Here is a 27732-nt window from a genome sequence, read left to right as displayed (position 1 = left end):
ACACATAATATCCATTGAGCTTATACTCTCTTCGGAACTCTGTTTTAATTGCTGGAGACACACACCTGTGAACACATGAGGTCCCTGTTTTTATGAAGTTGAATTTCAGGTAGTCATAGGGAAAAGTAAAAAAAAAAAAACAAGGGGCTTCCCTGGTGACGCAGTGGTTGGGAGTCCGCCTCCCGATGCAGGGGACACGGGTTCGTGCCCCGGTACGGGAAGATTCCACATGCCGTGGAGTGGCTGGGCCCGTGAGCCATGGCTACTGAGCCTGCGCGTCCGGAGCCTGTGCTCCGCAACGGGAGAGGCCACAACAGTGAGAGGCTCGCGTACCGCAAAAAGAAGAAGAAAAAAAAAAAAAAAAAAGGTGATGGGTTGGAGATTAACTTACATGGAAGACCTCAGTGAGAAGATGCCATTTAGCTGAGACCAGTAGAATAAGAAGGAACCAATCTTGCCGAGATCAGTGGTAAGAAAGTTCCAGATGCAGAAAATTGCTACATTGTACATAGCAATTGTACATAGACCTAATTGTACATAGACCTAATTGTACATTGTACATAGACCGCTATGGCAGGAAGAAACTAGGTGTGTTCCAGCAGCTGAAAGACCCAGATAAATCACATTTTTCAAAGCAAGTTAAAGTGCTGCTTACTCAGAGACACTTCAAAAGATAATGGCAAAGAGGGAAAGAAAGGAGTGTACTTTATTTGTTAAATTTCAGACACTGGCTTCCAGATGTGGAGCAATGCACTTATACTATGAGATCAGGAGAGAAACTTATAGATATCTCCCTTTCTCCTCACTTCCCTATTCCTTCCTTCAGAAACATTGTTCAGGGGGAGAAAAAACATAGTTTAAGGGTAAACAGAGTTTCAAATTTGCATCCTACCTCTATAACTTCCTTAATGAATCTGAACAGGCATATTATTTTACCCTCCCTCAAGCCTCCTGCAAGATGGAGACAATACCGCTTATTTTGCATGACTGTAGTCAGGATTGAATTAGACATGTAACATGTGTACCTCTTCGAAAGCAATCAAGAAATAAAACTGTTACTTCTGCTATTCACTGAGCAAACATGGAAAGGCAGTATAATGAAGTGGCTTAACAAGAGGGTTTGGAATCAAGAATGATTCGGTTCAGATTATTTACAGTGCTGTGATTTGGGACAAGACATTAAATCTTTCTGTGCCTCAGTTTCTATAAAATGGTGGGGAAATGTTTGTTATGAGATATCAGTTATTTAACCCATGTAGAACGGACAGCACTGAGCCTGGAACACATGTGTAACACATGGAGCCCCTTCCAGCCTGTGCACTGGGTATTAAGTTCCAGGGGCTGCGTGTTCACGAATGTGTGTCCTTTTCCTCACTTACAGCATGCACAAATGAGGAACCAGGTCCACTGTAAGTGTGTCCATTATTTAAAGAAATTAAAACTAAAAATATGCTTCCTCCTTCTAGGTTTCCCAAACTGACCCCCAATCCCAGATACATTCCATTACATTTAAGTATCTAATAGACACTTTTTTAAACACCAAATTGTTTCTAAGATGTCTTTCAAAAAAAATTAATGTGAAGGTTCTAGTTGAGAAGTAGTGTCAAACCCGTGTTCCCTCCAAAGAGGATAGCTTCCAAAACTTCCTTTTATGCTTATTGAATCATTGTTCTGTTTTCAGTGCTTTCAGTTTCATATTACTGTAAATCTTTTACAGAGGTTGCTTCACTTCTTCGGTCTGGTCTTTACAGGAAATCACACGAGTCCAATGACATTGGGTGGGTGAAATAAAAGTCTAACCATCTAGTGAGAGACAGAGAAGTTACAGAACCACTACACCTAAACTGAGAAGAAAACAGGTAAGAACTCTACTTTTTCCTCAAAGCAGCTCTGTCTCCAGTGCTAAAGCAGCCTTGCTCTGGGAAAAGGAGCCCATGTTAAGATTAGTGCAGGGATGGGAAGGGATTTTTAAGGGTTAGTTAGTTTTCTAAAAAATGACCAGCATCAAAATAGGTTTCAGCTGAGCCTAATGTGGGGCACGAGGTCAGATGAAATCTTGGTGTTATCAGGTGGCAGCACATCCCTGGGTCATTACTGTGCTTGTGTAGAATTAGGCACCAGGGACATGGAGCTAAACTAAGATCTTGAAATGCATTAGGATTGTCTTTCTCTTTGCTGATGTTGTCTGTGTTGACTGGGGACACAATTAAATTACCATTGTCTTTTTTTTTTTTTTTTTTTGCCGTACGCGGGCCTCTCACTGTTGTGGCCTCTCCCGTTGCGGAGCACAGGCTCCGGACATGCAGGCTCAGCGGCCGTGGCTCACGGGCCCAGCCGCTCCGCGGCATGTGGGATCTTCCCGGACCGGGGCACGAACCCGCGTCGCCTGCATCGGCAGGCGGACTCTCAACCACTGCGCCACCAGGGAAGCCCCAAAATTACCATTGTCTTTGATACAACTTGTTCAATACTGATGTACCTGCAGCTAAGAAACTGAAAGGGCAACAAATAGGTTATTTTCATGAGAAGGAAAGAATAGTAAATGAGATGCAGTGGAAACAGCTACATGACACTGTTAAAGACAAAAGAAAAATCCTGAAACCCAAAGTGGAAGGTGTAGATTCATGAAAATACCATACTCTTCAGTCCTACATTTGAACTTTGTTTCAAAGTGGACTTCTTCTTTTAGAAGTAACACAAGTTCACTAGATCCAATTTCTTGTGGTCAACTCACTCCTTACCCCTTAGGAGCAGAATTCAGCCCCACTACTTCACTAAAAAGCTTCCTCTTTAAAGAATCTACTGTGGTGCAGCACTGAAGGCAGCATCTTTGTTTACTTTGCCCTCTCTGTGCTCTCAAGAAGTTTGGATCTTGCCTTTTGCAAACTCTTCCTCTGAATTCCTTGACTTGGCATTAGCTTATTCATCACCTACCTTGTCTGACACCTCTCTCTTCTTTTCAGCTTCCCCTCCCCTTTTCCATCCCCATCCCCCCTCTTTACCCCTACTCCTCTTCCTGTTTCTACTTCTCCTCTACAAAATGGAAAAAAAGAAGAAAACAGAAAACTTGGAAGTGCATGGCTGGAAATGTAGATATTTTCTTTCAACAACTTTCTTCTTTAGTTCTCCTGATCTGTCTCCTGATCTTTTAATATTTATTTCATTATCTTTTGTTCCCTTACACATACACACACACACACACACACACACACACACACACACGTACAAATACGATTTTTAGCAACATGCAGTATTCGCAGATGTGCACTTTACCCCCACTTAGTTTGAGGCTAATTTATTCTGAAGCTAATACATTTTAAGTTTCAGAGCCCCTTGCTTCCACAAGCCCATACCAAGGTTTTGGAAGGGTCCCTAGCCACGTGTTTCACAAGGTCACATATTTTTATAAAATTTGCTAAAGTAAGTTCCACTTCTAGAATAGCAGTGTGAGAAGTTCTGTGGACCCTTATCCCAGTAAAAATAAGGCTAACTAGTGAGAAAAAACACATTTCAAATCACCGGAAATTGTTCAGAGACATATATCAAGTGATGAACATTTATTCATGAAATTCTTTATTCATAGTAAGAATTAGTGAATAAATAAATATTGTATTTCTCACACATAGCCAGGGTGTACAATGAATCTCTCTGAATCTTATTCTATTTTACATTTAATGTCTGGTATAAATTTTTAAATGAAAGTCCAAAATAAAAGTTTTCCATGGTAAACTAAATATAAGATTTTGTTCATGAGGGGGATTGAATGTTGATAAATCACTGTCATACCAGTATTTTTTTAGTGGACTACTTTGATAATACTTCCGTAACTTTCTAAAATGTCTTTCCCTCATCTATGTCCCTGTTGACACAAAACTAGGTCATGTTGGGGGATTTTATGATTCCTCCTTCTGAATGCAAAATAACCTTGTGAAAACTCTTGATCTGCTTAGACCAGAAATTCTAATTCATCCCATCTCTTCCCCTGCAGACAAGGGAACATGGCCTCAGAGACCCACATGTCAGGCCCAGAGTGCCTCATCGAGAACATTAATGGGCGACTATTGGTTAATCCGAAAGCTCTGAAGATCCTGTCTGCCATTCAGCAGCCCGTTGTGGTGGTGGCTATCGTGGGCCTCTACCGCACCGGCAAATCCTACCTGATGAACAAGCTGGCTGGGAAGAACAAGGGTGAGTGGCACCAGCAAAGCCCAGCCGAGTCCCTTCTGCCAACCACACTCCCAGCGTGCAGAACAGTGATGTGAGGAGAGGAAGTTAGAGACCTGGGAGGAATATTGAAAGCTAACTTTCAATACAGTGATGGGTTTCTTATTTACTCTGTGCTGGACGATAAGAGTCAACTCTTTCTCACCACTTTGCCTTAATTTTCTCTTTAAAGTATAAATATGCCTTTCTGGAAGGAGTAAGGTAGTAATAAAGAAAATTAATACAGATAATAATAAACAATAAAACATTTACTAAAATGTATGTGGATTAACATCAAGCTTATACTGATCTTTAAGGTAAAATAAATATTTCAGTTTGTACTGAATGTTCTAATTTCTCTCTTCTTCTGGTTGCAATTAAGATCAATATTGATTATGTTTTCATTGGTCTCTTTAAACCTTGATGTTGTTAACTATTATCTCAATTTCAAGATCCATCTGCTATTAAAACTCCACCCTTTCTTAACCCCATGCCCCCTTGCAGGTTTTTCTCTGGGCTCCACGGTGCAATCTCACACGAAGGGCATCTGGATGTGGTGTGTGCCTCATCCCAAGAAGCCAGAACATACTCTAGTTCTGCTTGATACTGAGGGCCTGGGGGATGTGGAGAAGGTAAGGACTGAGGATTCAAATTTGGACTAAGCCCCTCATGTCTGAATATTCTCTACACTATTTAATTTTTCTTTAAATAAGAACTTGCACTTAACCACGTCTTTTCATTTCTGTTTACATGCCATGAGACCCAGTTTAGCAATGAGGGGTCAGGAAAATATTCATAAGGCAGAATCCTAGGAGAAGAGCATAGTGGTCAGTCGACACTATTCTAATTATTAAAAGGCTGTAAGCTAAGCCAGTTAACCCAGATGCATAAAGGGAATACAAATAAATTCAACATAATGATTCTTATCCTGCAAAGAACTTTAGTTAAGGATTTAGGTTCTGAAGTCCCATACCCTTGGCTTTAAATTTAAAGTCTGTCAGTAATTCAATGATCTTAGCACATTATTTGATCTCTTTTAACCTCAGCTTTCTTATCTGTAAAACAGATGTAATAGATCTACATTTGCCTCATAGTATTGTTTTGAATACTTAAAAGATAAGTAATGGAAAGTGTTAGGTGCACAACAATTGCTCAGTGAGATAGATACATGTATTATTACCCTTATATTAAGACAATTGTTCTGTAAAAATAAAGAGAAAAGTTTACATTTAAATTATATTTAAGGCCTTAGAATGCCCACAAGCAATGACTATTTGTTTGCAATTATCTACCAATGATTATAAGAGGGTCTAGTGAGAATCAGGGTAAACCAAAAACACTAATCAGAAAACTATTCAAAGTTCAAGTCCTACTAACTATCATTTTTGCTTGGATTTGGTTTCCTCGTATAGGGCGTTAGTCTAAAAAAAAACTCTAATTAAATGAGCATCCTTTTACTACTGCTGATCTGAAAAGTGCCATGAGAACGAAAAATAATCCTGGTCCAAATGTACTCTGATTTCCAGGGTGACAACCAGAATGACTCCTGGATATTTGCCCTAGCAATACTCCTGAGCAGCACTTTTGTGTACAATAGTATGGGAACCATCAACCAGCAGGCCATGGACCAACTTCAGTATCTTTTTTGGGTTCAAACCAGCATCAGAGTCAGAGGGGAGACCAGTATTAATAAAAACAGCTGCCTAACTGTGAGTCCTTGTGAATCAAGCACAAAAAGAGAAACATAAAAAATAATTCAAGGGCAGGGGGAAATCCTACGTATCAATACCTACTGAAGAATTGATACTTGGGTTAAGAACAAAGGCGAAACAAGGGTTTTGTATATGTAACTAATATAGGGTGGCGGGCGCTGCCCTTTTAGGCCAGTTTTCCTTAATTTGCTGCTCAGCTATGTGACGGAGCTCACAGAGAGAATCAGGGCAAAAGCTTCACCTGATGTGGATGGGGTTGAGGATTCAGCTGACTTTGTGAGCTTCTTTCCAGACTTTGTATGGACACTGAGGGATTTCTCCCTAGACTTGGAGGCAGATGGACAATCCATCACAGCAGACGAGTACCTGGAGAATTCACTCAGGCTTAGGAAAGGTAAAGGGAACGTAGAATCGGTGAATGGGATGACAAAACACTAAAAAACGATCGTTCTTTAGTTTTCTATCAAGAGTTTTCTTATATTTATAGTTTCTATTTCTTCTCAGGGGGCGATTACTAAGAATTAACACTTGTGTACTATCTGAATGAACAGATTTGATTTGATTTTCTCCCTGTTTTAAGAATAGGTTTCATTTCTTTCACCTTTCCCTGTGCTGTGATTAGACTTACATTATATCCCTGCTTAGGGCTTGTGGTGCTGTAATTAACCAAAGAATATGGAGTAGAATAGGTAATTTATTTGAAGAAAATAAATAAAAGCATGAACCATGCACTAGTCTAGGGGTTGGCAAAGGATGGCTCACAGGCAAATAATGTCCAATCCAGCCTGCCAGCTGATTTTGTAAATAAGGTTTTATTGGAATCATGCTATGCCCATTCATTTATAGACTGTCTATGGCTGATTTCATGCTTACAGTAGTAGAATTGAGTACTTGGAAAAGAGACCATCTGGCTTGCAAAGCCTAAAGTATTTACTGTTTGGCCCTTTACAGAAAAAGTTTGCAAGCCCCTATATTAGGCAAATTCTTTTTATCTTCTTCCAGGTACCAGTCAAAAAGATAAAAATTTCAATCTGCCTCGACTCTGTATCCGGAAGTTCTTCCCAAAGAAGAAATGCTTTATCTTCGATCGGCCCACTGATAGGAAGAAACTGGGCCAGCTTGAGGAACTGTGTGATGATAAGCTGGACCCCGAATTTGTGCAACAAACTGCAGTCTTCTGTTCCTACATCTTTAGAAATTCCAAAACTAAAACCCTTTCAGGAGGCATCAAGGTCAATGGACCTCGTGAGTCCTCTTCCCAGTCTTTACTCTCACGGTTAACACGAAAAGATGGTGTAATAACATCCACCTAGCTTCCGCTTTGAAAAATGCACATCTACTGCTATTATTGTGTTAAATTCTAGATGTCACCAACACTTCTAACAGGTTTTATTAGTCACAATTCTTAGGTGAGGAAAGATAGAAAAGGCCAAAGGAAAATAGCTCTAAAAGCTTAAAACTGTCCTAGTAAACTGGACCTTCCCTGTGCAATATGGTTGTCACTAGATAAGTGCAGCTATCTAAATTTAAATGTAAACTAATTAAAATTAAAGAAATTTAACATTCTGATCACACAGCTGTGTCTCAAGGGCTCACACGACACATGTGTAGTGGCTACCACACTGGACAGCACATATAGAATACTTCCATCATCACAGAAAGTTCTTCTGGACAATGCTCTGCTAGAATAAACAAAATGCAGGACTCCTTTTGATTTGTTCCACAAATATTAATCGAATGTTTCCCATGGACCTACCAGGGCTGATGATACAGACATAAATGAGAGAGATATGGTTTCTGTCCTAACAATGCTTGGGGGTGAAGTAAATGTACTCAATAAACACAGGCCTAGGCTATCTAGAACAGAGGTTCTCAACCTTTGATGTGCATATGTACCACCTGAGGATCTTGCCAAAGACGAGGGTCTAAGTCAGTTGAACTGGGGCAGAGGCTGAGAGTCTGCATTTGTAGCCAGTTTTCAGGTGATACTGAGGACATTGATGCTGTAAGGCAAATGGTTGGTAATAGACATCATAAGAATTGCACAGAATAGAAAGTTTCCTCACTCCTCCTACAATAAACATCATCATTTGTTCTCTATTTGTAGGTCTAGAAACCCTGGTGCAGACCTATGTCAGTGCCATCAGTAGTGGGGATCTGCCCTGCGTGGAGAATGCAGTCCTGGCCTTGTCTGAGATCGAGAACACAGCTGCAGTGAAAAAGGCCATTGCCCACTATGACCAGCAGATGGCTCAGAAGCTGCAGCTGCCCACGGAAACCCTCCAGGAGCTGCTGGACCTGCACAGGACTATTGAGAAGGAGGCCATTGAAGTCTTCATGAGGATGTCCTGGAAAGATATAGACCATTTATTTCAAAAGGATTTAGCGGTAATTTTTTCCTTAAGTTTATACAGATTAGGCTCTTGGAAAGTAAAGTACTACTAGAAAATGAAATGGGTGCTTATTTTGAGAAAAGCAATTTTTACTAGACTTTTAAATGGTGACAAACACTATTTGTTATTATCATAAGAGGAACCAATTTTATTATGATATACTTTTTTTCTTTTTTTTGCGGTACGTGGGCCTCTCACTGTTGCAGCCTCTCCCGTTGCGGAGCTCAGGCTCCGGACGCGCAGGCTCAGCAGCCATGGCTCACGGGCCCAGCTGCTCCGTGGAATGTGGGATCTTCCCGCACTGGGGCACGAACCCGTGTCCCCTGCATCGGCAGGCGGACCTCAACCACTGTGCCACCAGGCAAGCCCTATGATATACTTTATTATGGTGCATTGAAACTTTTTTCTTTCATGAATAAACTAATATTCTGCCCTATAATTTCATTACATACATATAAGTAACAATCAGAGCTTCTAATCAAATTACATGCTCATTGTTATCAGGCTGATTGGATATTTTGGCCAAAAACAAAGAAAATTTTAGCCTTAGTTATCATGAGCAGGCTTATGTTGAGCCACATTTAGTGCATATGCAATCACTGGTCCAGTTTGAAAAGCAGGAGTTTATCTCCAAAGGTGTAGTGTATAGCTAGTAATCTCTGCTCTGAAGGTCACCTCCATGGTGAAAGGGACCTTTGTAGAAAGTCAGGATCAGCAGGAAGGATATGGTGTTGTGAGTGCCTGTAAGTTCTTCTAGGGGGTCACAGACCTTTTATATTTTTATTTTTTTGAGAAGACTTTCCAGAAGTTCTGAGGTCAAGTTAACATCTTTTCACTATTCTTTTTACTTCCTATTTTTTACATTAAAGGCCCAGCTAGAAAAAAAGCGAGATGACTTTTGTAACAAGAATCTTAAAGCATCATCAGATCGTTGCTCAGCTTTACTTAAGGATATTTTCAGTCCTCTAGAAGAAGGTCTGAAAGAGGGGATTTATTCTAAACGAGGAGGCTATCGCCTCTTCATTGAAAAGATACAAGAGCTGAAGAAAAAGTATCTTCAGGAGCCCAGGAAGGGAATACAGGTAACCAAAATTGATTCTGGGAAGTTGCTGACGTGTTCCTTGAAACAACATGACCAAGCGAATTGCACACAGATGCGCAATTACAGGACCGACAGCATTCATGCTCTCATTTAATAAACACATACAGGGAGCCTGTTATACCAGATATATCCTACGTGCTCATCCAAAAGAGTGCACTCAATTAACAACTGAGTTACAAATTGGATTATCAGAGGTATCCAAAATTTCAAATAATGTCATCATTTATCTCTCTGCATGTTCCTCCCCTCAACCTCACACTTCCCTCCCTCCCATTCTCCCTCCATACCTTTTTCTGATCTGCTTTCTCAATGATGGCTTCATTCTCCAACAAGTTCACCCCATATGAGACCACAGTGCCAACAGCTCCAAAATTAGAGCCCTCAGTCTAAAAGAACAGAGAATCACTATTTATATCTATATCAATCTCTTATAAAGATTCTGCTCAGGAAGCTGTCATGCTTGGCCAGCCTGGAGCATGTGCTCACCCCAGTGACAGGGAATATTGACCACCAGCATGCCAAGACCAAGAGGAGCAATTCCTAGAGGGCAAGATGGTGGGCAAACAGGAATAAGTGCTTACAGCTATTTCCTATTACTAACCCCATTCTTTTCTGGGTCCTAGGCTGAAGAAATTCTTCAGGAATATTTGAAGTCCAAGGAGCCTGTGATTGCTGCAATTCTACAGACAGACCAGACTCTCTCAGAGAAGGAAAAGTTGATTGAAGGTGAGCAGCGAGTCAAGAGACTAGACAGCCTTGAAAGCGCTTAAAAATTCTAATTAATTTGGCTGGGTGAGCCTAGGATCCTTAAACATAGCAAGATGAGAAAAGATGCCTCTTACTCGCTAAAGTCATTTTTGAGTAGGGCATACACAGTCAGTAGCAACAGTGACAGGTTAAGTGTACATGGAAGAAAGAAGTAACATGGTCACCCACATTCATTTTTCTTTTTCCTTTTCCTCCTAACAGTGGAACGTGTGAAAGCTGAATCTGCACAGACTGCTGCAAAAATGCTGGAGGAAATGCAAATAAAGAATCAGCAGATGATGGAACAGAAAGAAAAGAGTTATCAGGAACATGTGAAACAACTGACTGAGAAGATGGAGAGGGATAGGGCCCAGTTGCTGCAAGAGCAAGAGAGAACTCTATCTCTCAAACTTCAGGTATTTAATTGTATCACCTTGAGGTTCCTGTTATTCTGTTTTCTCTCCACACGCCCTGTTCACAAACTTGGCATGGCAGTGAGAACATGAAGCCCAGAAGAAGGACCTTGCTTGCCCACTTGTACTTTTCAATCCCTATCTACCAGCCTGAACTGGCCCCTACAATGTCTGGTTGTTAAAAGATTTTATTTGCAGTTATGTCACACCCAGTCCATTACCACTATATCTGCCAATCATGGTAGCTATTATCTCCTAGATATTATAAAAAAGTCTTATCCATATCTCTTGCTTAGTACTATACGAAGCAAGAGCTGTCCATATTACTTAGGAGACGAAACAGAGGTTCAGACAAGACTAAATAATTTTTATAGGGCCACAATGCTTGGGAAGATATCTGAACAGTCTTCACCAGTTAGAGGAATCCACGAATTTTTCTTCTGTCACAGATTTTAGCTCGAAGAGAACCTTCATAAGCAGAAGGACTCAACTCTCACACCACTGTGTCAGTCTATCACTCCTACCTGTTTTCTTTGTCCTGCTCCTAGTATGTTTTGAGCTGGGAATTAAGTGCAGAAAGCCAGTATGGTCTGTCTGGGGCCCTGATTCCCTTACCTGCACTTTGCCCCCCTGCCACCAAATTGTGGAAGCTTAGATCAAATTCCCTGATCTAAGATTCAGACACTGTATCAGATTTTGCAAATTCTTCACTTATTTCTGTGTTGTGTGTGTGTACATAAAAAAATCACAATGCATAGATAAGATCTGAAGCCAAACAGTTCATTAAGATTGCCGACAAAGATTATATACAATTAATGGGACAAAAAAAATTAATACTGGTAATTAGGTTCATCAACATATTGGGATATATAAGCCCAAAATCCTTCTTGACTCAAGGAGACTCAGAAAAAGTAATCACAGAGCTAGAAGGACCAAGAGAAAGTATAATGAAATTAATGGTAGAGAAAATTTCAAGAAGAAATTAAATATTTTTTTAAAAATCTATGAATGTGGAAACTAGATAGAAGTTAGAGATTTACTTAATGTGACACGTTATTCAGTCTCCATTTGTACTTTTTTAGGAACAGCGCCGACTACTACAGGAAGGATTCCAAGAAGAGAACAGACGACTTCATAAAGAAATACAGAATCTCCAGAAGGAGATGCAAAAACCAAGGACGCAATGTTGCCTAAGCTAAAGAACTAAAAATTAGAGCTTTCCTGGTCACTCTTATCAGAGGCATTACTCAAGCAGTTTAAAATTAAGAAAAATGTCACCACACTTGATAATATTTAGATTTCACAGTTTTATTATACTAAATATTTGCAAAGGCATGCAGTACTATAATTGAAATCATGTCCATCTTCCTCACAATACTGTAAACTGAGTAACAAGATGCATTTTACCTCTGTGCCAACCCAGGAGGTATCATAACCTTGTACCACCCAGGAGCTTCTTCTTCCAGATGACTACAAGTTAGACAAGTGGATACTGAGCAAAGTCTTAGGTTAAAGTCTTGGGACATAGTTGGTCATGAGTTTGGCCAAGTGCACCACAAGTTCCAATATCAGGGACAACCATTCTAGCTTCTTAGTGAAGACAGTATACAGTGTCCCATTGTTTCAAGACTGCACAGTCTGTCAGCAATGATGTGATTCCTGGACACTGGGAATGGGCAACACTTACTGGTGAATTCCAAGCTAAAGCAAATCACCTTATATAGCGATCTAGAAGCTCTACAGAATGTCTGTAGGAAGATGGAAGAAGCCATTAGCATGAGTATGAGTTGGATCATAAATAAATGGGCTAAAGAAGGAAACTTTCCCTTCTTGCTCAGTTCACCCAGATTATAACTGTAATGGGACTCTTTAGAACTTTAGGTAAGTGACCCTGGACTAAACATAGTAACATTATGACAAGTGTACATTGTGTGTTTGTAGCAATTTATAATTTGCAAAGATGAACTTGAAACGATGACTGATAATATGTTAGAAAACTGAGCTACATTAATTATTAGATCATTTATAACCCTAGAGCTTAGGCTATCTTTTCCCAATTCTTAAGAAGCATACTTGAAAGCCTGCTTATTTTCCCCCAAGAGAATATGCATTGTTTTTACTTTTTTTGACCAGTAAAATAATGCTCTTGGTATTACTTAGTATAGACTTTATCACAATTGTCAAAAGCCCTAGGTATGTGGTTGAAGTTTCTTAAAGCAATTAAGAATTATTTTCAATCTGGAAATAAATTATGCTTCACTGAACTTTACATTTCTGATTTTTTTAAGTTTTTCACCAAAAAAATAAGGTTCTAATTTATATAGCAAAGGTTGGCTAACTTTTCTGTAAAAGATGGGATAGTAACTATTCATGGCTTTGTGAGCCATATGGTCTCTGACTCAACTACTCAACTCTGCCATAAAGCAGCCACTAATGATACACAAATGGGTGGGCATGGCTGTGTTCCCAGAATACATTGTTTTCAAAAACAGGTGGCACTCAGAAGCCATAGTTTGCAGACCCTTGCTTTATATAACAGAAACAACTCTCAGAATGGAAGAAAATATTTGCAAATGCAGCAACTGACAAAAGATTAATCTCCAAAATATACAAGCAGCTCATGCAGCTCAATATCAAAAGAACAAACTACCCAATCCAAAAATGGGCAGAAGACCTAAATAGACATTTCTCCAAAGAAGATATACAGATTGCCAACAAACACATGAAAGGATGCTCAACATCACTAATCATTAGAGAAATGCAAATCAAAACTACAATGAGATATCATCTCACACACACGAGTTAGAATGGCCATCATCAAAAAATCTAGAAACAATAAATGCTGGAGAGGGTGTGGAGAAAAGGGAACCCTCCTGCACTGTTGGTGGGAATGTAAATTGATATAGCCACTATGGAGAACAGTATGGAGGTTCCTTAAAAAACTAAAAATAGAACTACCATATGACCCAGCAATCCCACAACTGGGCATTATACCCTGAGAAAACCATAATTCAAAAAGAGACGTGTGCTACAATGTTCATTATTAATAGTTCATTATAAATAGTTCAAGGCACTATTTACAATAGCCAGGACATGGAAGCAACCTAAATGTCCATCGACAGATGAATGGATAAAGAAAATTTGCTATATATATACAATGGAATATTACTCAGCCATGAAAAGGAATGAAACTGTATCAGTTGTAGTGAGGTGGATGGACCTAGAGTCTGTCATACAGAGTGAAGTTAGTCAGAAAGAGAAAAACAAATACCATATATTAATGCATGTATATGGAATCTAGGAAAATGGTACTGATGAACCTAGTGGCAGGGCAGGAATAGAGATACAGATGTAGGTAATGGACTTGAGGACACATGGGGGAAGGGGAGGCTGGAAGAAGTGAGAGAGTAGCATTGACATGTATACACTACCATGTGTACAATAGATAGCTAGTGGGAAGCTGCTGCATAGCACAGGGAGATCAGCTCAGTGCTTTGTGATGACCTAGATGGGTGGGATGGGGAGGGTGGGAAGGAGGGGATATATGTATACATATAGCTGATTCACTTTGTTATACAGCAGAAAATAACACAACATTTTAAAGGAATTATAATCTAATAAAGATGTAAATAAATAAGATTTTAAAAGTACAATGAGATATCATTTCTTACCTATTAGATGGTTACTATTTTTAAAAAACCTGAGAAGATTACAAGTGTTGGCGAGGATGTGGTGAAATTTTAACCTTCAAACACTGTTAGTAGGAATGTAAAATGGTGCATCAGCTATGGAGATAGTGTGGGTGTTCCTCACAAAAATTAAAAATAGAACTACTGTATGATCCAACAATCCCACTTCTGGGTATATATGCAAAAGAATTTAAATCAGGATCTCAAAGAGATATCTGCATTCTCACTTTCATTGTAGCATTATTCACAACAGCCAAGATATAGAAACCTAAGTGTCCATCAACAGATTATTGGATAAAGAAAATGTGATAGATACATACAAGGAATATTATTCAGCCTTAATTAAGAAGGAAAGTTTGCCATTTGCAACGTGGATAAACCTGGAGGACATTATGCTAAGTGAAATAAACCAGTTACAAAAAGACAAATACTTTATGACTTCACATATATGAGGTATCTAAAATCATCAAACTCATAGAAACAGAGAATATAATAGTGGTAAGCAGGGAGTTGGGGAAGGGGTGAGAATGGGAACTTATTGTCCAAAGGGTATAAAGTTTCAGTTATGCTAGATGAATAAGTTCTTGAGATCTGCTGTGAAACATAATGCCTATAGTTAAAAATACGCTATTGTGCATTTTAAATGTGTTAGGAGAGTAGAACACATTTTTAGTGTTCTTACGGCAAACAAAAAGGGAGGTGGGGAGAGGTTATGGGAGGTGTTGGAAATGTCAACTACCTTGATTGTATCGCGTGTGTTTGCATATGTGCAAACACATCAAATTTTACATTAAATGTATGTAGCTCTTTGTATGTACATTATAACTCAATAAAACCATTTAAAAACTTTTGGAAAACAATTCTACAAATCCAAATGGTCCCTTATGAATTGGGAATTTTATCAAGCATTTAAAGAAAAAAATGACACCAATTCAAAATGGAAGAGGAAAGATTTCCTGACTCATTCTACAAGAGAAACATTATTCTGATACCACAATCAGACAAAAACACTACAAAAAAAAGAAAACTGAGAGAGGGGGAAGATGGCAGAAGAGTAAGATGCGGAAATCACCTTCCTCCCCACAGATACATCAGAAATACATCTACACGTGGAACAACTCCTACAGAACACCTACTGAATGCTGGCAGAAGACCTCAGACCTCCCAAAAGGCAAGAAACTCCCCCACGTACCTGGGGAGAGCAAAAGAAAAAAGAATAAACAGAGACAAAAGAATGGAGATGGGACGTGCACTAGTGGGAGGGGGCTGTGAAGGAGGAAAGGTTTCCACACACTAGAAGCTCCTTCGCGGGCGGAGACTGCGGGTGGTGGAGGGGGGAAGCTTCGGAGCCTCGGAGGAGAGCGCAGCCACAGGGGTGCGGAGAGATTCCCACACAGAGGATCGGTGCGACCGGCACTCACCAGGCCGAGAGGCTTGTCTGCTCACCTGCTGGGGCGGGCGGGGCTGGAAGCTGAGGCTCGGGCTTTGGTCAGAGCTCCGGGAGAGGACTGGGGTTGGCGGCTTGAACACAGCCTGCAGGGGGTTAGTGCACCACGGCTAGCCAGGAGGAAGTCCGGGGAAAAGTCTGGAACTGCCGAAGAGGCAAGAGACTCTTTCTTACCTCTTTGTTTCCTGGTGCGCGAGGAGAGGGGATTAAGAGTGCTGCTTAAAGGAGCTCCAGAGACAGGCGCAAGCCGTGGCTAACAGCGTGGACCCCATAGACGGGCATGAGACGCTAAGGCTGCTGCTGCCGCCACCAAGGGGCCTGTGTGCGAGCACAGGTCACTGTTCACACCCCTCTTCCCAGGAGCCTGTGCAACCCGCCACTGCCAGGTTCCCGGGGTCCAGGGACAACTTCCCTGGGGGAACGCACGGCGCGCCTCAGGCTGGTGCAACGTCACGTTGGCCTCTGCTGCCGCAGGTTCGCCCCACACTCCGTACCCAACCCTCCCCCCGGCCTGAGTGAGCCAGAGCCCCCGAATCAGCGGCTCCTTTAACCTCGTCCTGTCTGAGCGATGAACAGATGCCCTCCAGCAACCTACATGCAGAGGCAGGGCCAAATCCAAAGCTGAACCCCGGGAGCTGTGCAAACAGAGAAGAGAAAGGGAAATCTCTCCCAGCAGCCTCAGGAGCAGTGGATTAAAACTCCACAATCAACTTGATGTACCCTGCATCTGTGGAATACCTGAATAGACAACGAATCCCAAATTGAGGAGGTGGACTTTGAGAGCAACATTTATGATTTTTTCCCCTTTTCCTCTTTTTGTGAGTGTGTATGTGTATGCTTCTGTGTGAGATTTTGTCTGTATAGCTTTGCTTTCACCATTTATCCTAGGGTTCTATCTGTCCATTTTCTTTTTTTTTTTTTTTACTTAAAATTTTTTTTCTTAATAATTATTTTTTTATTTTAAAAACTTTATTTTACCTTACTTTATTTTCTTTTCTTTTATCCTCTTTCTTTCTTTCTTTCTACTTTTTCTCCCTTTTATTCTGAGCCGTGTGGATGAAAGGCTCTTGGTGCTGCAGCCAGGAGTCAGTGCTGTGCCTCTGAGGTGGGAGAGCCAACTTCAGGACACTGGTCCACAAGAGACTTCCCAGCTCCACGTAATATCAAATGGCGAAAATCTCCCAGAGATCTCCATCTCAAGACCAACACCCAGCTTCACTCAATGACCAGCAAGCTACAGTGTGGGACACCCTGTGCCAAACAACTAGCAAGACAGGAACACAACCCCACCCATTAGCAGAGAGCCTGCCTAAAATCACAATAAGTCCACAGACACCCCAAAACACATCACCAGATGTGGACCTGCCCACCAGAAAGACAAGATCCAGCCTCATCCACCAGAACACAGGCACTAGTCCCCTCCACCAGGAAGCCTACACAACCCACTGAACCAACTTTCGGCACTGGGGACAGACACCGAAAACAACGGGAACTACGAACCTGCAGCCTGCAAAAAGGAGACCCTAAACACAGTAAGATAAGCAAAATGAGCAGACAGGAAAACACACAACAGATGAAGGAGCAAGATAAAAACCCACCAGACCTAACAAATGAAGAGGAAATAGGCAGTCTACCTGAAAAAGAATTCAGAATAATGATAGTAAAGATGATCCAAAATCTTGGAAATAGAATAGAGAAAATGCAAGAAACATTTAAAAAGGACCTAGAAGAACTTAAGATGAAACAAGAAACGATGAACAACACAATAAATTAAATTAAAAATACTCTAGAAGGGATCAATAGCACAATAACTGAGGCAGAAGAACGGATAAGTGACCTGGAAGATAAAATAGTGGAAGTAATACTGCAGAGCAGAATTAAGAAAAAAGAATGAAAAGAACTGAGGACAGTCTCAGAGACCTGTGGGACAACATTAAATGCACCAACATTCGAATTATAGGGGTTCCAGAAGAAGAAGAGAAAAAGAAAGGGACTGAGAAAATATTTGAAGAGATTATAGTTGAAAACTTCCCTAATATGCAAAAGGAAATAGTTAATCAAGTCCAGGAAGCACACAGAGTCCCATACAGGATAAATCCAGGGAGAAACATGCCAAGACACATATTAATCAAACTATCAAAAATTAAATACAAAGAAAAAATATTAAAAGAAGCAAGGGAAAAGCAACAAACAACACACAAGGGAATCCCCATAAGCTTAACAGCTGATCTTTCAGCAGAAACTCTGCAAGCCAGAAGGGAGTGGCAGGACATATTTAAAGTGATGAAGGAGAAAAACCGGCAACCAAGATTACTCTACCCAGCAAGGATCTCATTCAGATTTGATGGAGAAATTAAAACCTTTACAGACAAGCAAAAGCTGAGAGACTTCAGCACCACCAAACCAGCTTTACAACAAATGCTAAAGGATCTTCTCTAGGCAAGAAACACAAGAGAAGGAAAAGACCTACAATAACAAACTCAAAACAATTAAGAAAATGGGAAAAGGAATATACATATCGATAATTACCTTAAATGCAAATGGACTAAATGCTCCCACCAAAAGACACAGACTGGCTGAATGGATACAAAAACAAGACCCATATATCTGCTGTCTACAAGAGACCCACTTCAGACCTAGAGACACATACAGACTGAAAGTGAGGAGATGGAAAAATATATTCCATGCAAGTGGAAATCAGAAGAAAGCTGGAGTAGCAATTCTCATACCAGACAAAATAGACTTTAAAATAAAGACTATTAGAAGAGACAAAGAAGAACACTACATAATGATCAAGGGATCAATCCAAGAAGAAGATATAACAATGGTAAATATTTATGCACCCAACATAGGACACCTCAATACATAAGGCAAATACTAACAGCCATAAAAGGGGAATCGACAGTAACACATTCATAATAGGGGACTTTAACACCCCACTTTCACCAATGGACAGATCATCCAAAATGAAAATAAATAAGGAAACACAAGCTTTAAATGATACATTAAACAAGATGGACTTAATTGATATTTATAGGACATTCCATCCAAAAACAACAGAATACACATTTTTCTCAAGTGCTCATGGAACATTCTCCAGGATAGATCATATCGTGGGTCACAAATCAAGCCTAGGTAAATTTAAGAAAATTGAAATTGTACCAAGTATCTTTTCCAACCACCATGCTATGAGACTAGATATCAATTACAGGAAAAGATCTATAAAAAATAAAAACACATGGAGGCTAAACAATACACTACTTAATAACGAAGTGATCACTGAAGAAATCAAAGAGGAAATCAAAAAATACCTAGAAACAAATGACAATGGAGACCCAAACCGATGACCCAAAACCTATGGGATGCAGCAAAAGCAGTTCTAAGGGGGAAGTTTATAGCAATACAATCCTACCTTAAGAAATAGGAAACATCTCGAATAAACAACCTAACTTTGCTCCTAAAGCAATTAGAGAAAGAAGAACAAAAAACCCCCCAAAGTTAGCAGAAGGAAAGAAATCATAAAGATCAGATCAGAAATAAATGAAAAAGAAATGAAGGAAACAATAGCAAAGATCAATAAAACTAAAAGCTGGTTCTTTGAGAAGATACATAAAATTGATAAACCATTAGCTAGACTCACCAAGAAAAAAAGGGAGAAGACTCAAATCAATAGAATTAGAAATGAAAAAGCAGAAGTAAAACCTGACACTGCAGAGATACAAAAGATCATGAGAGATTACTACAAGCAACTCTATGCCAATAAAATGGACAACCTGGAGAAAATGGACAAATCCTTAAAAATGCACAACCTGCCAAGACTGGAACAGGAAGAAATAGAAAATATGAACGGACCAATCACAAGCACTGAAATTGAAGCAGTGTTTAAAAATCTTCCAACAAAGAAAAGCCCAGGACCAGATGGCTTCACAGGCGTATTCTATCAAACATTTAGAGAAGAGCTAATACCTATCCTTCTCAAACTCTTCCAAAATATAGTAAAGGCAGGAACACTCCCAAACTCATTCTACGAGGCCACCATCACCTTGATACCAAAACCAGACAAGGATGTCACAAAGAAAGAAAGCTACAGGCCAATATCACTGATAAACATAGATGCAAAAATCCTCAACAAAATACTAGCAAACAGAATCCAACAGCACATTAAGAGGATCATACACCATGATCAAGTGGGGTTTATTCCAGGAATGCAAGGATCTTCAATATATGCAAATCAGTCAATGTGATACACCATATTAACAAATTGAAGGAGAAAAACCATATGGTCATCTCAATAGATGCAGAGAAAGCTATCAACAAAATTCAACACCCATCTATGATAAAAACCCTGCAGAAAGTAGGCATAGAGGGAACTTTCCTCAACATAATAAAGGCCATATATGATAAACCCACAGCCAACATCGTCCTCAATGGTGAAAAACTGAAAGCATTTCCACTAAGATCAGGAATGAGACAAGGTTGCCCACTCTCACCACTCTTATTCAACATAGTTTTGGAAGTTTTAGCCACAGCAATCAGAGAAGAAAAGGAAATAAAAGGAATCCAAATTGGAAAAGAAGAAGTAAAGCTGTCACTGTTTGCAGATGACATGATACTATACATAGAGAATCCTAAAGATGCTACCAGAAAACTACTAGAGCTAATCAATGAATTTGGTAAAGTAGCAGGATACAAAATTAATGCACAGAAATCTCTGGCATTCCTATACACTAATGATTAAAAATCTGAAAGTGGAATCAAGAAAACACTCCCATTTACCATTGCAACAAAAAGAATAAAATATCTAGGAATAAACCTACCTAAGGAGACAAAGGATCTGTATGCAGAAAATTATAAGACACTGATGAAAGAAATTAAAGATGATACAAAGAGATGGAGAGATATACCATGTTCTTGGATTGGAAGAATCAACATTGTGAAAATGACTCCACTACCCAAAGCAATCTACAGATTCAATGCAATCCCTATCAAACTACCACTGGCATTTTTCACAGAACTAGAACAAAAAATTTCACAGTTTGTATGGAAACACCAAAGACCCTGAATAGAAAAAGCAATCTTGATAACCTAAAACAGAGCTGGAGGAATCAGGCTCCCTGACCTCAGAATATACTACAAAGCTACAGTAATCAAGACAGTATGGTACTGGCACAAAAACAGAAATATAGATCAATGGAACAGGATAGAAAGCCCAGAGGTAAACCCACGCACATATGGTCACCTTATCTTTTATAAAGGAGGCAGGAATGTACAGCGGAGAAAGGACAGCCTCTTCAATAAGTGGTGCTGGGAAAACTGGACAGGTACAAGTAAAAGCATTAGATTAGAACACTCCCTAACACCATACACAAAAATAGGCTCAAAATGAATTAAAGACCTAAATGTAAGGCCAGAAACTATCAAACTCTTAGAGGAAAACATAGGCAGAACACTCTATGACATAAATCACAGCAAGATCCTTTTTGACACGCCTCCTGGAGAAATGGAAATAAAAACAAAAATAAACAAATGGGACCTAATGAAACTTCAAAGATTTTGCACAGCAAAGGAAACCATAAACAAGACCAAAAGACAACCCTCAGAATGGGAGAAAATATTTGCAAATGAAGCAACTGACAAAGGATGAATCTCCAATATTTACAAGCAGCTCATGCAGCTGAATAATAAAAAAACAAACAGCCCAATCCAAAAATGGGCAGAAGTCCTAAATAGACATTTCTCCAAAGAAGATATACAGACTGCCAACAAACACATGAAAGATTGCTCAACATCATTAATCATTAGAGAAATGCAAATCAAAACTACAATGAGATATCATCTCACACCGGTCGGAATGGCCATCATCAAAAAATCTAGAAACAATAAATGCTGGAGAGGGTGTGGAGAAAAGGGAACACTCTTGCACTGCTGGTGGGAATGTGAATTGGTACAGCCACTATGGAGAACAGTATGGAGGTTCCTTAAAAATCTACAAATAGAACTACCATATGACCCAGCAATCCCACTACTGGGCATATATCCTGAGAAAACCATAATTCAAAAAGAGTCATGTACCAAAATGTTCATTACAGCTCTATTTACAATAGCCAGGAGATGGAAACTACCTAAGTGTCCATCATCGGATGAATGGATAAAGAAGATGTGGCACATATATACAATGGAATATTACTCAGCCATGAAAAGAAACGAAATTGAGTTATTTGTAGTGAGGTGGATGGACCTAGAGTCTGTCATACAGAGTGAAGTAAGTCAGAAAGAGAAAGACAAATACCGTATGCTAACACATATATATGGAATGTAAGAAAGAAAAAAATGTCATGAAGAACCTAGGGGTAAGACAGGAATAAGGACACAGACCTACTAGAGAATGGACTTGAGGATATGGGGAGGGGGAAGGGTAAGCTGTGACAGAGTGAGAGAGTGGCATGGACATATATATATACACTACCAAACGTAAAATAGATAGCTAGTGGGAAGTAGTCGCATAGCACAGGGAGATCTGCTAGGTGGTTTGTGACCACCTAGAGGGGTGGGATAGGAAGGGTGGGAGGGAGGGAGACGCAAGAGGGAAGAGATATGGGAACATAGGTATATGTATAACTGATTCACTTTGTTATAAAGCAGAAACTAACATAACATTGTAAATTATACTCCAATAAAGATGTAAGAAAAAAAAAAGAAAAGAAAACTAAAGACTATTATCCTTATGAAAATATATGCAAAAATCCTCAACAAAATATTAGCAAGTCAAATCCAGAAATACATAAACATAATGCACCTCGACCAAGCGGGGTTCCTTCTGTGAATGCAAGAGTAGTTAAAAAATCAATTAATGCAATTCACCCTACTAAAAGTCTGAAGAAAGAAAACCACTTAGTTATATAAATAGGTGCAGAAAAACCTTGACAAAACACCTATCATGATAAAACTCCCAGCAAACTAGAGTAAAAATGAACTTCTACAAGCTGATAAAAGGCATCTACAGAAAACCTATAGGTGACATCATATTTAATGATCAAAAACTGAGTGCTTGGCCCCTACTAAAGGAAAAAGCAAGGATGTCTGCATTCACCAGTCCAGTTCAACGTTATACTGAAAGTCTTAGCATAATATAGGAAGAAAAAGAAACAAAAGGCACATAGATCAGAAAGGATAAAATAGAATGTCCTTATTCTCCAACAACAAGATCATCCATATAGAAGGTCCCAGGAAATCTACCTCTTAGAACTAATAAGTGAGTTTAACAAGGTTGTAACCCACAAGATCAACACACAAAAATCTACCTTCAATTATATTTCTATATACAAGCAATGAACCACAGTAGACCAAAACTGAAAAATGAATACCATTTACAATAGCTACCAAAAATGAATACTTACGGTGTAAATCTAACAAAACATGTATAGGTGTTGAAAACCAATCTAAGACCAAGAGATTATAGGATAGATTCCATCTCCCTAGTAGTTTTCACAATGACCCTTCCACTCTCTGAAGAGTAGAAGTTTTAAGACCCTTTTTCTAGAGTTAACCCTGACAAAAGCATGTGCCTAACATTGGTTAAGTTCAAATGAGCTTAACCAATGGACTAGAAATACATCCATTGTTGCATTGGGCTTTTATCCAAATAGAAAGAGGAAAAAATATGGGCAGGAACTCAGAATGCCAAATAATTTGCCTATCATATACAAACACACATATCCCACCCTTCCCATCTACTGGGAGGTCCTTGACAGAGGGTCAGTCATAGAACACAAGACAGGCAAACTCACCCAGTTTTTATTGTGGAGATTTTTTTCCAACCTAACTCCAAAACGATCCCCCTATAAAGTTAAATGAGACTACCTGGAAATCAGGAATTGTTCAGACTAAAGGAATTTATCCATTCAAAAGATTTGTACTCTGCCAAGGACTGAGAAACACAGTTGAAGTCCCTCTCTTAAGGAGCTAACAGTCTAATGGTGAATACAGATATTAAACAAATAAATGCAGGAAGTTAAATACCCAGGAAACTGAGGGGAGAGGATTTCTATGATTTAGGAAGGAGTTGATCTAATCCACCTATACCAAGATATCTGAGATGATGCCTTAATATGTCTTAAACATGTTTCCCCTTATCAATCAATTAGTAGAAAAAAAAAATCCAAATTGGGAGGGAGAAATAGGAAGAGAGACAAACTGAGGAAACAAAAGGTCTATCACCTGGCCCCAAAATATAACATGATAATAGTGTATCATGCACTCAGCTTCTTTTTCAGGCGATTGGTGAAAGAAATGAAGAGAGCAATGAGCTCCATCTAGTGGCCAATACAAGTATTTTAATTTTTCTTCATAGTATTTTATCACTACCTGATATCACCTAAATTTGTTTGTTCATATTTATTGCCTGTCTCCCTCAATAGAACATAAGCTCCATGTGGGCAGAAACTTTCTCTATTTTGTTCATCATGGAATCAGCAGGATCTAGAAGGCCGTCAGGCACATAGTAAGCCCTCCATTTTAAACACACGAATGACTATCTTATATACAACATTTATCATCCCAACCGCATTCCTGATGCTTTTCCCTGAAAGTTTACCATTTATCTAAAGTCATATTGAATGTTTCTAGAATTTGATAGTTATTTGTATTCTTGTACTATGTAGAAAGGAATCTTCTCCTTCTTTCTCCCCCCAAAGGATTTCGTCATTATCCCTTCTTTAGAGACCTAGAGAACCTGGTGTCAATTTATGTTCCTGCCACTGCTTTGGGGATCTACCTGGCATAAAGCATGCAGTACTGACTTTGGACCAGCAGCAGTGCCAAAAGGACACTGCACAGCACAACAAATTGAGGGAGCAAAGGTCAGTAGCCATAAACATCCTCCAGGAGCTGAGAACGTGCCTAGAGGGCTCTGAAAGCTGAAAAGCTCCAGTGTGAGCCACGAATTCCAGAGGCAAAGTCAGATTGAGAAAGGAACACAACACTTCCCCAAGAAGAGCAATTTCTACCAGGTTCTAAGGCAGTGATACTTACTTGTGTAGCAGCATTTTTAAACACACATTAGCCAGAAGCCACAACCTAATCCATGTTTTGGAGGGCACAGTACTTGACAGTGTTTCCACAGCACAATTTTTATTGTTATATGTTACATATGGAACCCATGTTTTGAATGAATTTTTTTTAACCAACTGAAATGTAAAGTCAAAATTCATTTTCTCTTTTAAAAAATTGTTCAAAGATTGTGAAGCCTTTCTCGTATTGAGTACCCAGTACTAACAATTGAATTGCTATAAATCCAGCCAAATGTGTATGTGAAAATATACACAGGCAGGCGAACAGATAGATAAATAGATACACAGTTATGCTGCGCAACATTTCTGTGGGCAAATGAACAATTTCTACTACAGTTTTTGAAATATTTAAGCTAATGTTTGTACAGCTATTATTACCTGGCTGAAAAGCATTAATTTACAGTAATAATACATATCCGTACTCAAAATATTCCATTTTAAATAGCTACATGAGGCTGAAAACTAAACATAACTTTTTCTTTTATACAGCAGGTTCTTATTAGTTACCTATTTTATACATATTAGTGCATATATGTCAATCCCAACCTCCCAATTCATCCCACCACAACCAACCCCAGCCCCACTTTCCCCCTTGGTGTCCACATATTTGTTCTCTACATCTATGTCTCTATTTCCACCTTGCAAACCGGTTCATCTGTACCATTTTTCTACATTCCACATATATGTGTTACTATATGATATTTGTTTTTCTCTTTCTGACCTACTTCACTCTGTATGACAGTCTCTAGGCCCATCCACGTCTCTACAAAAGACTCAGTTTTGTTCCCTTTTATGGCTGAGTAATATGCCATTGTATATGTATACCACATCTTCTTTATCCATTCTTCTGTTGATGGGGATTTAGGTTGATTCCATGACCTGGCTATTGTAAACAGTGCTGCAATGAACATTGGGGTGCATGTGTCTTTTTGAATTATGGTTTGCTCAGGGTATATGCCCAGTAGTGGGATTGCTGGGTCGTATGGTAGTTCTATTTTTAGTTTTTTAAGGAAGCTCCATATTGTTCTCCATAGTGGCTGTATCAATTTACATTCCCACCAGCAGTGCAAGGGGGTTCCCCTTCCTCCACACCCTCTCCAGCATTTGTTGTTTGTAGATTTTCTGATGATGACCATTCTAACTGGTGTGAGGCAATACCTCATTGTAGTTATTTTTTTCTTCTTTTTTTCTTTTTTTTTAATTTGCGGAACGCGGGCCTCTCACTGTTGTGGCCTCTCCCGTTGCGGAGCACAGGCTCCGGACGCACAGGCTCAGAGGCCATGGCTCACGGGCCCAGCTGCTCCGTGGCATGTGGGATCTCCCCGGACTGGGGCACGAACCCGTGTCCCCTGCATTGGCAGGCGGACTCTCAACCACTGTTCCACCAGGGAAGCCCCTCACTGTAGTTTTGATTTGCATTTCTCTAATAATTAGTGATGTTGAGCAGCTTTTCATGTGCTTCTTGGCCATCTGTACATCTTCTTTGGAGAAATGTCTATTTAGGTCTTCTGCTCATTTCTTGATTGGGTTGTTTGTTTTTTTAATATTGAGCTGCATGAGCTGTTTATATATTTGGGAGATTAATCCTTTGTCCATTGATTCATTTGCAAATATTTTCTCCCATTCTGAGGGTTGTCTTTTCATTTGTTTATAGTTTCCTTTGCTGTGCAAAAGCTTTGAAGTTTCATTAGGTCTCATTTGTTTATTTTTGTTTTTATTTCCATTACTCTAGGAGGTGGGTCAAAAAAAGATCTTGCTGTGATTTATGCCAAAGAGTGTTCTTCCTAAGTTTTCCTCTAAGAGTTTTATAGTGACCGGTCTTATAATTAGGTCTTTAATCCATTTTGAGTTTATTTTTGTGTAGGGTGCTAGGGAGTGTTCTAATTTCATTCTTTTACATGTAGCTGTCCAGTTTTCCCAGCACCACTTATTGAAGAGACTGTCTTTTCTCCATCGTATATCCTTGCCTCTTTGTCATAGATTAGTTGACCATAAGTGTGTGGGTTTATCTCTGGGCTGTCTATCCTGTTCCATTCATCTATATTTCTGTTTTTGTGCAAGTACCATGTTGTCTTGATTACTGTAGCTTTGTAGTATAATCTGAAGTCAGGGAATCTGATTCCTCCAGCTCCATTTTTTTCCCTCAAGACTGCTTTGGCTATTTGGGGTCTTTTGTGTCACCATACAAATTTTAAGATTTTTTGTTCTAGTTCTGTAAAAAATGCCATTGGTAATTTGATAGGGATTGCACTGAATCTGTAGATTGCTTTGGGTAGTATAGTCATTTTCACAATAATCATTCTTCCAATCCAAGAACATGTTATATCTCTCCATCTGTTTGTGTTGTCTTTGATTTCTTTCTTCAGTGTCTTATAGTTTTCTGTGTACAGGTCTTTTACCTCCTTAGCTTTATTTCTAGGTATTTCATTCTTTTTTTTGCAATGGTGAATGGGATTGTTTCCTTAATTTCTCTTTCTGATCTTTCATTGTTAGTTTATAGGAATGCAAGAGATTTCTGTGCATTAATTCTGTATCCTGCAACTTTACCAAATGCATAGATAAGCCCTAGTAGTTTTCTGGTGGCTTCTTTAGGATTATCTATGTATAGTATCATATCGTCTGCAAACAGTGACGTTTTTACTTCTTTTCCCATTTGAATTCCTTTTATTTCTTTTTCTTCCCTGATTGTTGTGGCTAGGACTTCCAAAACTATGTTGAATAATAGTGGCTAGAGTGGACTTGTCTTCTTCCTGATCTTAGAGGAAATGCTTTCAGTTTTTCACTATTGAGAATGATGTTCCCTGTGGGTTTGTCATATATGGCCTTTATTATGTTGAAGTATGTTCCCTCTATGCCTCTGGAGAGTTTTTATCATAAATGAGTGTTGAATTTTGTCAAAAGCATTTTCTGCCTCTATTGAGATGATCATATGGTTTTTATTCTTCAATTTGTTAATAT

General features: G+C 39.3%; 1 protein-coding gene across 1 annotated transcript; it reads left to right on the top strand.

Annotated features, from left to right (window-relative positions):
- The first annotated feature begins 1697 nt into the window (after positions 1–1697).
- On the top strand, positions 1698–12834 carry LOC137218953 (guanylate-binding protein 1-like). The gene is made up of 11 exons (XM_067726813.1): positions 1698–1859; positions 3989–4188; positions 4708–4835; positions 5730–5839; positions 6113–6309; positions 6918–7160; positions 8023–8303; positions 9178–9390; positions 10034–10136; positions 10380–10573; positions 11653–12834. The coding sequence occupies exons 2-11, from the start codon at positions 3999–4001 to the stop codon at positions 11767–11769; spliced, it is 1776 nt and encodes a 591-aa protein (XP_067582914.1). The 5' UTR covers positions 1698–1859; positions 3989–3998; the 3' UTR covers positions 11770–12834.
- Positions 12835–27732: the final 14898 nt, after the last annotated feature.

Source organism: Pseudorca crassidens, chromosome 2 (genome assembly GCF_039906515.1).
Source record: "Pseudorca crassidens isolate mPseCra1 chromosome 2, mPseCra1.hap1, whole genome shotgun sequence".
Classification (NCBI taxonomy): domain Eukaryota; kingdom Metazoa; phylum Chordata; class Mammalia; order Artiodactyla; family Delphinidae; genus Pseudorca; species Pseudorca crassidens.
This window is presented reverse-complemented; position numbering and strand designations above follow the sequence as displayed.

What these genes read in the sequence shown, in the direction of transcription:
- LOC137218953 (XM_067726813.1), top strand. Translation starts at nt 3,999, where the DNA reads ATGGCCTCAGAGACCCACATGTCAGGCCCAGAGTGCCTCATCGAGAAC. An exon ending in GCCTGGGGGATGTGGAGAAG is followed by an intron (nt 4,836 to 5,729) that starts GTAAGGACTGAG and finishes TCTGATTTCCAG; the next exon opens with GGTGACAACCAGAATGACTC. An exon ending in CAGGCCATGGACCAACTTCA is followed by an intron (nt 5,840 to 6,112) that starts GTATCTTTTTTG and finishes TTTGCTGCTCAG; the next exon opens with CTATGTGACGGAGCTCACAG.